This window comes from Phasianus colchicus, chromosome 14 (genome assembly GCF_987193195.1).
Source record: "Phasianus colchicus chromosome 14, bPhaCol1.hap1.1, whole genome shotgun sequence".
Classification (NCBI taxonomy): Eukaryota; Metazoa; Chordata; class Aves; order Galliformes; family Phasianidae; genus Phasianus; species Phasianus colchicus.
The window spans coordinates 9,013,744-9,027,205 of NC_143449.1; the positions used below are offsets into that span (position 1 = coordinate 9,013,744).

The window sequence follows — 13,462 nt, forward strand, 5'->3', positions numbered from 1 at the left end:
TAGCTCCCTCCAGGGGCCTGTTAATTTTACTGTTGATTAACCCTTGTTAAAAAAGACACTTGAAAAATAACACTTACGGTTTATTACTATTACTGCCTTTTTGCTATTGCCAGTGAGGAAATTACACTGGTTAAAATTAAGGGTTTTTAAAGACTCCATCTCGCTGGAGCAAACAAGTATTTTGGAAGCCCAGGAGATCCCTGGGGACCAGTTATTTCTCCTAACACCTGCCACAGTCCTCCTGTTTGCCCCCATCACAGCTATGAATGCCTGGCACCAATGTCCTGTGCTGGGCAAGCCCAGGGGATGTTCAGTGCCATTCCCATAAAGGTGACTTTTGTCCATGTGCCACTCCACATCCACCTCATCCAGCCTCTCTGCACACACTCTCAGGGAACTCCTCCTAATTCCTACGGGGCTTTCATGAGTGAGTTGTCAGTGAAGTCTGGAGACCAACAATGCGAGGATAAAATCTGGAAGTGTCTTACTGGCTTTCCAGGAGAACTGTGCAGGCAGCAAAGTGATACCAGTCATTGCCATGATCATCATTGCTGTATCCCAAAGGAGACATGAAGGACCTATTCACAGCTTCCTCCTGCTTGCTATGGAGAATATGTGAGAATATGTGATCAGGGGGGTGCAGGAGGCCATAGAAAGCAGTGGTCAGTGGCCCATGGTCATTATGGGATCATGTTGGTTACACATCAACTGGGAATCCAGAACAATCCCAGACTGGCAGGATCCACAGATGATGCCAGAGGATGCTGCTCCTCCTGCCTGCTGAGCCACATGGACTGGGACAGCATGCTTCCACTGACAAATTGGATCCTTACACTGGCACCCAAACATTTGTGGTTTCTTCAGTGCTCTGGAGGATACACTTGGAGAATAGCTACAGCGCAGAAGAGTTCCTTCACACTCATCTTCACTGGGATATTAATGCAGATTTAAGCAAGGTATTGATGTGTGCAGACGCTCTCATTCAGAATGGAAAAACTTAGCTGAAAAGCATTAATTATCAAGAATACATCTGTAAAGATCTGTAGATCTTTAAGTTTAATTTGCCTATTGAGATACACCCTGTCACACAAGGAAACAAGCTCTAGAACAAGCCTATTTTGTTCAGTTACACGTAGACAGTTATTTCAGTAAGGGGAAACAATGCCATCAGTTTGCAATATGCTACACGATGTGGTTTACAGCAAGTCCAAAGTTTATTTAAGTCATCAGCCATGATCTATCTTAGAATCACAGAATGGCTTGGGTTGGAAGGGACCTCAAAGATCATATAGTTCCAACTCCCCTGCTATGGGCAGGGTTGCCAAACTCCAGATCAAGCACTAGATTCATCCAGCCTGGCCTTGAACAATCTTTCTTCCATCATTAATTGATTGCTCTCCTATCAGTCTAAGGAGGAAGAAACTGTCTTTTCAAGTTGCAGCATGATTCAGCTGTTTTTGTTTTCCTGTAAGAGGAAATAATACGGTTCTAAATTATGCTTACAATAACTTAGATATGAAACCAAACAGAAGAGAAAAGGCTTTGGGAATTTCCCAAACTTATCTCACATTTTAATTTTTTCACAGATAATAAAAACTGTTTTTCTACCCATCAAACAGGTGCTTTATTCCCGTTTGTATAGTTGAGTATATAGTGCCTGATATCACTGTTTGTAAGATGCATGCAGTAAATGAAGTCACATGCATCAGAAAAGAACATCTTTCTTATGCCTGTATGACTAAAGAACTTGCCAAGCAACTATTTCACTAAAAACAAAATACACTTCATATCTCTTCTGAGAGAGAGACAAGGACGTTTTCTTACAAATAAGCCTAGAAAAATGTTCTTTAGTCAAGTAGCACAAATTTTGTTGTTTGCTGAAAAATGGCAAGATAAGCTTAAGAGGTTATTTCAACACTGAAAAGCTACATCAGAAATGCTCACAATCTTTTCAGGTGTGAGCATTTCAAGGACGAGAGAGAACAGGTCTCCACATGAACAAGGAAGCATCCCCACCACATGCTGTGAACCTTGCAACCATGTACATCTGTATTGGTCAGGGCTCTGCCAGTTCCTATTTCAATTTTCCTTGCAAATGTTGTTGCTTGGACAGATGGTGCTGTTGATGGAGAACTGTGTTATTCATTCCTAACTCAGACCTGAAGGCCAGGAAACAACTGTAAACTTCTGCTCTTCAGAGAGGCTGAGGACACTTAAGGTCAGAAAAGGGTATCTTGGTGTTAAAAGGAGAGAAGCTGCCGGTGCAGCGTAGGTCTTCAAAATGGGGCACAGATACGAAGTGCACTGGTGAAATACTTGCTGTGGGCTAGCTCCCTGTGATACCATCTTATGCACAAAGATTTTACTGCTTTAGTCTGAAGTAGAATGGAAAATCGACATCTCAAAAGGAAAAACAGCTGCTTTGCTGAACAGCTCACGTCAGTTGGGGATGCTCAGCAGACAACGTGCTGGTAAGAATGTCTGCATGGGAGCAGTCAATTGAGGAAACAAATAATATTTACACGCCCTGCCTGTGGTGCTGGAAATAAAACCGTCTTGCCAGTAAGAAATTCAGCCCAACCCTCCTGGCCCCACCTGCTCCTGGGGGAGGGATCAAGCTATAAAAGGCTCCAGGCAGTGCACAGAGATGCACAGCTATTTGAGGCTCTCCAGGGAATCCTCCTGCTCTTTTTGTGACCATGGGAAAGAGAGTGGCTGTTGTGCTGGCTGGCTGTGGGGTGTACGATGGCAGTGAGATCCACGAGTCTTCGGCTGTGTTGGTGCATCTCAGCAGGGAGGGGGCACAGGTAAGAGGCTCCTGCCCCATCTCTATCTCCTTTTGCCGTGGCTCTGCTTTTCACTTTGTCTCTCTTGCACAAAGTACTGCTCTTAGCAGCTTTGCATTGGTCTTGATAGACCAATCACAAATTTCTCACTTTCACTGGGGCCATTGCAAAGCATTAAGTGAGAGGAGTCAAAGCAGACAGCAGTGTCAGGGCTGCTACAGCAAACATGAAGAATGCTCTGCTCTCTGCTTTGTGCTCACAGCTTTGCTCAACTAGAGGACTGGCTGTGTGCTTTGTGCTCAGCAACTCTGTGTGCTACTCAAACTCTGAAGCAAACTTTCTTAAGAGAACCTCTCTGTTTCTGGCTTACACTTCCTCTCCTCTGCTTTGGTACTTCTGTTCCAAAGACTACTGATGACTTTGGCCGTTCGAAACTCATCCTTTTAAAACACTGAAGATTGAAACAGGAAATAGATGCGTCCTTGTGAGTTGAACTGGAGAAAGGGCAAAAAAGAGTGATCCTGCAGCAACTGCTGTTACACCACGTCACAACAGCTGCTCTTTGAGAGAGGAAGAAAAGAGAGAGGTCTGTGAGTGGCTCAGAGCTGGTTTCTTGGAAATCGGAACTGCTCCACTAAATATGAAGGCACAGCACTGCAGGGCCTGCCCACCCAATTCCAAAGTCTTCAAAGTGTGTTCGCAATGTGGATTAAAGATGAGACTTGTCTTAACTGTCTCTCTGCTGTCTGTAGTCTCGCCTCTTTTCCTTCGCTCCTGCAGTGCTGCAGTTCTCCCACCGTATCTTAAATTGGCGAGCTTAAAGCATCGCCCTGCGCTTATCCCTGGATTGGCAGGGACCTCTAGTGGGGAAAACTCAGCGACCGTATGGGATAACTGGCTTTATGAGCACAGATTTGGGCCACCAAAGCAAAAGTGATTGCTTGGGACATGAATGGAAAACTCTAGGAAATTAGCTTCATGCATGACTCTTGGAACAGCTTGTTTTCTTAGTAAGGAAAGGAGTGGCTGCTCCATTTCAGCTCCCAAAATATAACACTACATATAACAGTAACCTTCCTGATCCCAGTATCTGATACAGGTGAGCCTGCAATCACCAACAAAGGTCTTTCCTAACAAAGCAACTCAAGTATTTTAATTTGCTACCTGTGGTATTGAACATGTTTAGGATACATGCCTGAAGGATAACAGACCTTTTCTTCCCTTCTCAGGCAGAGGTTTTTGCTCCTAATGTTGACCAGATGCATGTGGTAGACCACGTGAAAGGACAGCCAACTCAGGAGAAGCGCAATGTACTAGTTGAAAGTGCCAGAATAGCCAGAGGCAACATCAAGGATCTGACTAAGCTGGATGTCAAGGGGTTGGATGCCTTAATCATACCAGGTAGGTTGGTATGTGGGGTCTGCATGCCCGCGGTCTTGGAACAGCTTAGATATATGTAAGCCTTGAAAAACACACGCTGAGAGAAATTGGGCAAAGCAATTGGGGAAAAGATAATTTGGGAGACAGGAATGGAATGATGGACATCCTCCATCTGTGCTTGCTTAAACTTATATTACAAGAGCACATGGCAGCACAGAAATTTGTCCCAAGAAGAGAGAACAGATAACCACCTTACTCTCTGTACATCTACTTAGCTTCTTTCTACTGGATGTAAGACTATCCCCTCCCTCACCAACATGCCTGCCTTATATCAGGAGAAGCAAAAGCTGGGACACAGAGAGGGTGACTCAGAAGTGAAAAGTGCAATCTCTTCTGAAATCAGTCTTCAGTGAAAGTATTTCATTGGGGTTGGATGAGACCTGGAACAAGGATTAAAAGACAAGTGAAAGGTTGTCAGCTTGTCAGCGTGCTCTACCATAACAGAAAGAGAAGAGCTCATAAGTGGAACAGGGTAACCAGCAGTGCACTGATACCTCTCCAGTTCAGTTTTCTTTAGAAACAGAGATGGTGCTTTAGAATCTTATCTCATGGTGGTCAGGAGCTGAGAATATTCAGTGCCTTGCAAAGGTTCTGCTTTCTTCCATCAGTGTTGCCTAAAGGTTTCTATCCACCAAATCCATTTTAACATTCTAACAAACCGTACCTGACAAAAGTCCTGCCCTGGAGCACTAATCTTCTTGTCTAACCTGTTTCCCTTTTCTCAGGTGGCTTTGGAGTGGCTAAAAACCTGAGTACTTGGGCCACCCAAGGAAAGAACTGCACAGTCTCCAAAGAAGTGGAGGATGTCCTGAAGGCATTCCATGCTGCCAAAAAGCCCATTGGCCTGTGCTGCATTTCCCCAGTGCTGGCAGCCAAAATCTTCCCAGGCTGTGAGCTGACTGTCGGTCATGACACAGAGTGTGAGAAGTAAGTAACCTTGGGATGCTGATACATAATCATTCCATGAAAGTCACAGAATCAGCAATCTCTCTCCAGTGTATCTAGTACTGTGCCTTGTGCACCTTCCAGTCCCATGGCAGGAAAGGTGGGAAAGATGCCAGACCACTGACTAAAAGTTAAGCAGATCCCAGGTAGGAACAAGGTGGCTGCATAACACATAAAAGGCAGGGATTGAGACTGACATTATCCATCCATGAAAGCTGTGACTGAATTCTTCGAGTGGGAAATTCTCCCACTGGAGAAACTGATGGCTCTTGTTATTAGTATAGAAAGCTGGTGAAGAAACCAAACCCCAAAATAAGTATAGAGTGCATAGAATTAAGCAGCAGAACAACTATGCTGGAACATCAAGGTTTTATGTCAGCTTTACTTCAGCACTGTAATCTGGAGATTTTCCTGATGCTACAGTCTTAGAAAAATTATTTTGACAGGAAAAGATTTACAACCTATTAAGCAGGCTTTTTATAGGGACCATACATCTCTCTGTAATGGCCTAAAAGATGCTGTTGTGAGGTGCAAACAGGCTTTTCGTGGTAGGCTTTTCTCAGATCCTCTACACAGGTCTTTTTCTCTTTTCTTATAGATGGCCTTATGCAAAGACTGCTGAGACCATGAAGGAACTTGGCTGCAAGCACATAAACAAACACGTCACTGAAGTTCATGTGGATGTGAAGAACAAGTTGGTGACCACCAGTGCCTTCATGTGCAATGCCCCCATTCATGAGATCTATGATGGTATTGGAAAAATGGTCAAAGAAGTGATCAGACTTGCCTAAATGCCACAAAGCTAAATGTCAACAGGCAAACTGCTACTTAGAGCTCTTCCCCACACTGCAACACCGGTGGCTGCTGGGGTGAGAGAACAGGAGCAGTATAAGATTGGCATATTTTATCATGGACATTTACTGTACTGACCCCAAATCAGCAGCAATTCTCTGATTCTGTAATGAGTGTCAGTGTCATAAGCTGACACACAGATGCCAGATTTCCACAGGGCTCAAATGCCAGCATTATCTGTGGTTCTGAGTAGCTGGGCAGTTGCCTGGGTCTTTTCAGTTATGATTTGGCTGACCTGACAAGCACATCATGTGTGAATGGGAATTGTTCTGAGATCTGTTATAAATCTATCTCTCCCTACTTTTCACCATATCACAGAATAGATGAATTAGTGGCAAAAGGAAGGAGCACAGTTTTGGTACTGAATAAAACAGACATATTTTACAAAGGCTGAATTCTGCTTTTATTTTTTCTTTTACTCTGCGTTAGGATATGTTGTTAGTGCTAGTGGCTGGACAGTAAATGGGGAAAATAGCACAGAAGGAAGTCAGTAGTAACAACCCCCCCTTGTTTTCCTAGGTTTTCTTAGAACTCAGATTTGGTAAAAGCAGAAGCAAACCAACATTAACAGGAAGGTTTAACAAGAAGTTGTTAAATTCTTTTCTTGTTTTAAGGCAAGACCAGTTACGATAGCATGGAGTACTTTGGAAGCACAAAGAGTCAAGGGTGAGATCTGGGCATCCCAAAGAAAGTGCTGCAGTTTCCAACTACTTTCAGTCCCTAGGAAAATTCCTAGAAATTATGTGGAAGCAACAATTCTGCATTGCAACAGGGACAGCCAAGATACCCATCTAGCTGAAACTGGAACATCAGGCTGTAAACTGGTTTGGTGACAGTGAAGTTTGGCAAAGAGAAGACACTAAAAATAACTGAGTACCACACATAGTTGTTCAGATAACAGGCCAGGCACTGATTTGTAAGGCCAGAAGGATCTATTCATCTGTGTAATCTGACTGCTCTACAGGAGCACAGTAACTCACATTTTACTGAAGCAAACCTGCTGAGCGGATTCGTTCTTTGCTTAGAGACACTGCTATGCCATTTGATGGCTCACTCCTACAGTTAATCACTGTTATTTAAGATAAACCATGCCTTATTTCTCTTTTATAGCTGAACAGCTTACTTCCAGCTCCAGGATTTTGACAGGTTTGTCTCCGTTAGATTGAAAAGCATTTTAGATGGTAGCTTGTATGTTCTTATACAGGCTCTTATTCTATATGTAGCATCACATAATAATTACAGGCTGAACTGTTAAATTCTCACTGTATTAAGACATTTTTTCTAAGCTAGTAATTATTTTCTGAGACTCTTCTAAGCAAACTCGTCAGGCTCTTTACATCCTTTCCTAAACACATGCACATTTTTTCACTCTTAGCAACACGACAAGATCCTTCAAGACTACACCAGTGATCAAAGTAGGAAGGAATGTACCCACATGCTGCAGTGGAGCTGCATATAGGAACTCGAGAACTTGTGGCAGGGTCACAACAGCCCAGAATGACAATTGTACCATGTTGTTTGTTTTGTTTTTAAATAAAAATGGCCCTTAGCTTTTCTATATTTTTTCCACTGCTTCTCCTACCAATCATTTTTAAGCAATTACCCACCTTCCATAACATTTACTAAAAATTCAAAAGCCTGCAAGACATAAAGGATCAGCCAGTTTGGGGACAGTAGCTGCCAGGAAAAAGAGGGAAATGTATGCTTAGCATGAAAAGTCTACAGATTCCCTGGTCAACAATACCCAGAGAAAACTGTGCTGAGTATTCCAATCATGAAGAAAATTCAGTCTGAATTTGCATTTCGTTAGGAAAAAAGCACAAATCCATGGGAGACCTGACCTCATTACATCTTCCAGTCTCATAGCTGCATAGTTGTTCTCCTGTACTGCTACTTTTGAAGGGAAATTCAAAGTATAAGATATTCACTACCTTATGGAAAATAACTGCTCCCAAGTCCTCAAATGCTTGTCTTTTACATAATACCAGAAAATCAGGAAAGGTACAGAAGGTTTTGTCATAAATATTAACATTTGAAATTTATATTTTCTGAGATTAAGAGTGTTTTGACTAACTTTATCAGGCTGAAAAGCCATGGGATGTAGTTACAATAGAGAGAACTCTAGGGGAAGGCTGATGAATTTGAATTAATCTTAACCTTTAGAATTAACCCACACAGACACAGAGCTAGCAGCAAAACTGTTTACTGGGATATAGAAAACTGCTTGCAGTGATGGAGCAGAATCAACACCAAAAATGAAACAACTCAGTGTGTTTTCACACCCAAGAAAGGCAACACACAAAAAAATTTAAAAGTTGGAAAGAAGTGATACTGCAAACAGTTGTTTACAATTGAATGGGAGAAAAAAAGAAAATCATGTAGTTACAAGTCAGTCAATGTCAGAATCCGCAAAAACTCTTCTGGATCCACTTTCCCATCTCCATCCACATCTGCTTCATCAATCATCTCCTGTCAGATAATGAAGATTTGGGAGACCAGATTAGGTGGGATCTGAGAGGATGGAGGGTCATAAAGCCTAAACACCAATAAGATCTCAGGCAAGGCTTCATGTCAACACCAAGAGAAACAGATTGTGTCTGTTGCAAAGAAACAAAGCACAATTCCCCAATCAGTAATCACTCCCTCCCTGAGCAAGAGAAATATGCTTGTGCTTCACAAACCTGCAACTCCTCATCTGTGATGTCTTCTTCAACCTCAGTAGCCACCAGCTTGAGTTTCTCAAGAGAGATCTTGCCAGTGCCATCATAGTCAAACAGCTTGAAACCTTTCAGGATCTCCTCTTTTGAAAACGGCTCTGCCTTAGCAAGGAAATGAAAAACATCTTCATGCAGGCATGATATCATACCAGTCTACAATCCCTACTCAGACACTTTACCCAGCAAACATTTGGAATAAAATCCAAGACATCATTTTGAGTCACAGAGGAGGGCTGTTTGCCACTGCCGTTCCTCTTTCACTTTTCTTTTACTTTTTCCCCCTTCTTCTCAGCGTTACCATGTATTAAAGGAAAAGCTAAAACAGAAGTTTTTTGAACAGTATGGGGACTTGGCCTGGAATGTCCTGGCCAAGCTTTGTCAGGAAGAGAGAGATTAGCAACACCACTGAAGGTAGAAGCTGCTGCCAAGAACGATCCAATGGCTACAGCTGTATTTTATTTCAAAAGTGAGCCAGACTTTTGCTGGCTGTTGCTGCCTTTATTTACCTCACACACAGGCAATGTGTACACAAGCCTTCAATTAGGTGTGGGCTTTGACTGAACTCCAAAGCATTACTATGGGGAAAATATGGATCTTCACTTTGCTGTTAGCATAGGTCCAAACATCCACACCCTGGCAACTCTGATGGCATGTACACAGGAATGGCAATGCCAGCTATGACCCAGTCATCTCACAAAGCCTTGCAATGAAATTACAAGGATGTGAGGGGCAAAACCAGTCATGCTGGCATTCTTTGAGAACAGCCTATGTCTACATACAGCCAGGTACCAGAGGATACAGAGGTGTATGAGCCAAAGGAATCCCAGACGGGCAATGCAGACTACGACATGTGAATCAAAGGGCTGGTATCAAACAGCAGATCTGAGGACACTCTACAGGCTTGAGTGGCTATTGCTCACAGGGAGTGGGTTTTTCATTGTCATCTGATGTGTGACATTTGCTCCCTGCTGTTTTGGTTTTAAGGAAATCTAGAACTCTGCAATTATAAATACGGAGCTGAAATTCCACATGTAAAAATTTAAAGGAGGAGAGGGGAGATTGCACTCATTCCTATTATGTCTATCTCTGCTATGGTCTGAGGGCTGACAGTGGAACTCTTTCCTGGAGGTTTCCAAGTCCTTTGGTCTCCAAGGAAAGATCCCAGGCACTGTGCTCAGTGCACTCAATGATAGAGAGAAATTGTTTACTGAAATGCAAAACTACCTGAACTAGCCATCCTAGATCCTCATGGAAAGAGGCAGGAGTGGTAAAAACAATTCACCTAAGGGCAGATATCTAAAATACCTCAGATGAAAGTCCTGTTTCTCTCCTGCAGGGAACCAGTAACCCGATCTACTGCAAGTACCTGCATTGTAAAGTTAGGCAAGAGGAATTTCAGTCTTTGTGACCAGCTGGGCTCACACACCATTTTCTGGGTCATCACCCGCAGAAATGACTCAAAGTTTATCTTCCCTGACCCATTCTCATCAACTTCAGAGATAATTCTCTTCATCTCCACTTTCCTGAGTTCACAGCCCAGAGCTCTCATCATTATCTGCCAAATGAGAAAACAGACCAACGTCACTGTACAAGTCAAAAAGAAACAAAGCAGAAAAGATGTTTGAAGCAAGTAGGTACATGTAAAAGGGGGTGAGGTGGGAAGGGAGAGGAAGAACTTTTTGCCTCAGTGAAAAGATAACAGGACAAACAGCCTGTCTACTGTGCAGACAACAGAGCAGCCTTCTGACTTTGCAGTGAAACTGGGCCTGTGCCAGAAGGCTGCACACGTTCATGAAGTCAACTTGGTGACAGACCTGATTAAGAAATTTCAAATCCCACAGCCCCATTCCAGGTGCTCATATATTGCAGCTTATCAACACAAGCACTTATTTATCAGGCCAAACAGAAAAAGGAGTTGCTGAAATCAGACTACTGAAAATAACCATCCTTGGAATGTGAAGGTCTTTTAGAGAAGACCTTTCAGAGATCCAGGATGTGATTTTTCAAGGCACAGTCTCTGACACACTACTTGCTTGCTGCTCTTCACCATTCCCATCAGCTCCTTATTGCTCCCCTGCCAATAAGCACTGCATTCCTCCACCTCAACAGTGCCAGGAAATGACTATATATTTGCATATATGTATATATATTTGTAATATGAAATTTATTTTTAACCCAGATCTCTTTTCCCATGCAATTTCCTCCATGCTTCTGCAATTAGCTATGACAATTGCACATACAGTGGAGACAGCAACAAATGGAAGGGCAGGAACTGTGCAAACCAGCTTGTCTCCCAGCATCTCCATGCAGACAAGCTTGCTCAACCCTTCTCTATAAGTGAATGGGAAGGAATTGTGTGCAAAATATCTGAGCAGCAGGAGAGGAAAGGTCTGTACAAAACACAGAACAAGCTATTCATCCTCCATGTTGTCCCTAGAGAACAGTGTTCTGTAGCTGTCTGATGTCAGCAGTACAAGGCTGTGGAAAACTGGGAGGGAAGATCTGCAGGCAAGTGCCAAGGAGAGGGAAGACTTCAATCCCTCTTAAGGAAACCTGGCTAAAACACTGGCACCATTCTTGCATGATTGCTGGCTACATAGCAAGCCACAGTCCTAGCAGCAACGCCTGACAGCTCAGCAAGTGATCCAAAAGCAATGAGTAGTAAACACTAATTGCTCTGTAACAGCTCCACAACAGGTGCAGCTTGTAAATTATTAGGCTTATTTGTGCTTGTGAATGATTAACCCTACTTGCAACATTTCTGTTTACTGACTGTCACCTTTATTTGACTACAAGTAATTCTGGATCCGAGAGCACCTGTGGTCACAAAGCATCCCTGTCAGTCCTCCGGGCCGGGGATCCGAGCTCAGACATCCCCTGGGAGCTGCAGCCCTTCAGCTACACAAGGCACGTGCCGACCCTTGTAAAAGCCGCTGATGAGGGGCTGCTAGAGAGCTTCGCTTGCACATCTATAGAAATCTATATGATTGCTGTTCAAAGGAAGAAAGCAGAGGAGACTCCAGAGCAGCAGAGGGGAACGAGCAGCTTCAGCCGCCCCGGTGTGCCTCCGTGCAGGGAGGGGCACAAGGAGGGGCTGCTAAACCTCGCAGCCTTCCTCCGCTCCCCGTGCTTCCTTTTCACCAGTGAACACTGCATTTTCACGGCTTCCTGCCTTCAGGTCCTTGACATCCATCAGTCCGGAGCCGTCGGGGTCGAACATGTCAAAGGCCTCTCGCAGCTGCTGCCGCTGCTCAGCGCTGACCGGGAACGTGGGGACCGGCTCCTTCCTCGAAGCCGTCGGGCCGCCAGCAGCCTGCAGCAGAGAGACCCGGGATCCTCGCACCAGCAGCAGCCCCTCCTGGGTACCGCTCGCAGGACCGGCGGATCCCACCAGCTCACCATCCCGCCGCCGGGCAGTGCCCCGCCTCCCGGCGCTATGGCAACCGTGTTGCCGTTGGCCACCACACCTGTCTGTCAAGGGAAAGCGTGCGAACTGATTGGGCGAGGAGCAGAGCGGGCGGGGGCTGGTGCCTCGGCGGGGTCACCGAGCTTCCAGCAGGAAGGCTGCGGCACCTCCCGGACAGCGCCAGGGCTGGGGCACGGCACCACGCTCGTCCCAGAGGGAGCGAGTCGCTGTTGTGAAGGATGCGGCTTTGCGCTGGAGCGTTGCGTGGGTTTGTGTGGTTTGTTTTCAACCGTGGCTCTATCCAGGAGGTTTACTCCCAGAGAAAAACGCACAGAATCCTTTCGCATTTGGCAGCAAATAATTCGGTATAAGCCCACGCTGTTCTGTATTTGAAATTTGGACGGGTGGCTCCTCTGCCTGGACAGCATAAGTCTGATGTGCATCATTTCTGACAAAGAATGACCCGCCTTGTGCATCTCTGGAGAGGAACCATCAGCAAGAAACTGTATATTGCACTGCAGTTTTTAGGTAAAAAAAAAAATGAAGTTTAAGGTTAAAAGTCACATTTCTGCACGGCAGGATTAAACAAAACCGTGAATCACTGCAGCAGCAATAGAAGGTCACCCGAGAATGAAGTGGAGTAGATAAAGGATTGGAAACTGTACAGAAACCGACAAACTTGCTAATAAATTGAGCTCGTTCGATAAATGATCCGAGCTTCTGTACCGTTTAGGAGTGCCATTTTCCTGTGCCGTTTCTCCTTCGCCACACGGGGGCACAAGAGACTGCAACAATCTGCTCCCTTCTGACACACTGCAGCTATGTATGAATCATTATTTTCAAAGGCAGAAAAAAAAGTCTAAAGGGAATTCTACATAATATAGGCCGAGTTCAATTATTGTTTTCCTTCATGTCCAGTTTAGTTTTCGAATTTTTCCCATGCTTTTGAATTGTTCAAGTAAACTGAATGTTCAGCAAAGGAACAAAGGCAGATAGTCAAAAGCAAAGGAACTGATTGAATTGAGGAGTCTGGAAGACACTAAAATTTCTGTAGAGGAAGAATTCATTCTTTCCTCATCTGAGAGTGAGGGGGGAGGATACCAGAGGATTGCTGGAACAAACAGAAGTAGCAGAAGGACTGGGGAAACCATCCTTCCCTTCTGTTCTCACCTCAGACAGATCCACTTCAAAGCCAGAATACAGTGTAGTTTTGTCTCTCCAGCCAAGCATTTAGTAACTAGAGCCCTTCTGGAGATTTCAAGTTTCAACTCTGAAGTACCCATAAGAATCCTTTTTATTATTTGCCCAAAGATCAG

At 44.3% G+C, this 13,462-nt stretch overlaps 2 protein-coding genes across 3 annotated transcripts; one reads left to right on the forward strand and one right to left on the reverse strand.

Annotated features, from left to right (window-relative positions):
• Nucleotides 1–2,618: 2,618 nt before the first annotated feature.
• LOC116229720 (glutamine amidotransferase-like class 1 domain-containing protein 3, mitochondrial) lies at nt 2,619–6,629 on the forward strand. The gene is made up of 4 exons (XM_031594392.2): nt 2,619–2,807; nt 4,016–4,187; nt 4,952–5,153; nt 5,770–6,629. Exons 1-4 carry the CDS (start codon nt 2,700–2,702, stop codon nt 5,960–5,962), a joined length of 675 nt encoding a protein of 224 aa, XP_031450252.1. The 5' UTR covers nt 2,619–2,699; the 3' UTR covers nt 5,963–6,629.
• A 1,591-nt stretch (nt 6,630–8,220) lies between these two features.
• Nucleotides 8,221–13,430, reverse strand: LOC116229718 (uncharacterized). Of its 2 annotated transcripts, none has more exons than XM_031594390.2 (5): nt 12,140–13,430; nt 11,913–12,053; nt 10,167–10,295; nt 8,705–8,842; nt 8,221–8,492 (listed from the first exon to the last, which is right to left on the reverse strand). In XM_031594390.2, exons 1-5 carry the CDS (start codon nt 12,140–12,142, stop codon nt 8,406–8,408), a joined length of 498 nt encoding a protein of 165 aa, XP_031450250.1. In that variant the 5' UTR covers nt 12,143–13,430; the 3' UTR covers nt 8,221–8,405. The 2 variants fall into 2 exon arrangements, with proteins under 2 accessions (XP_031450250.1, XP_031450249.1); XM_031594389.2 differs by having other exon boundaries at nt 10,107–10,295.
• Between the last annotated feature and the right edge of the window lie 32 nt (nt 13,431–13,462).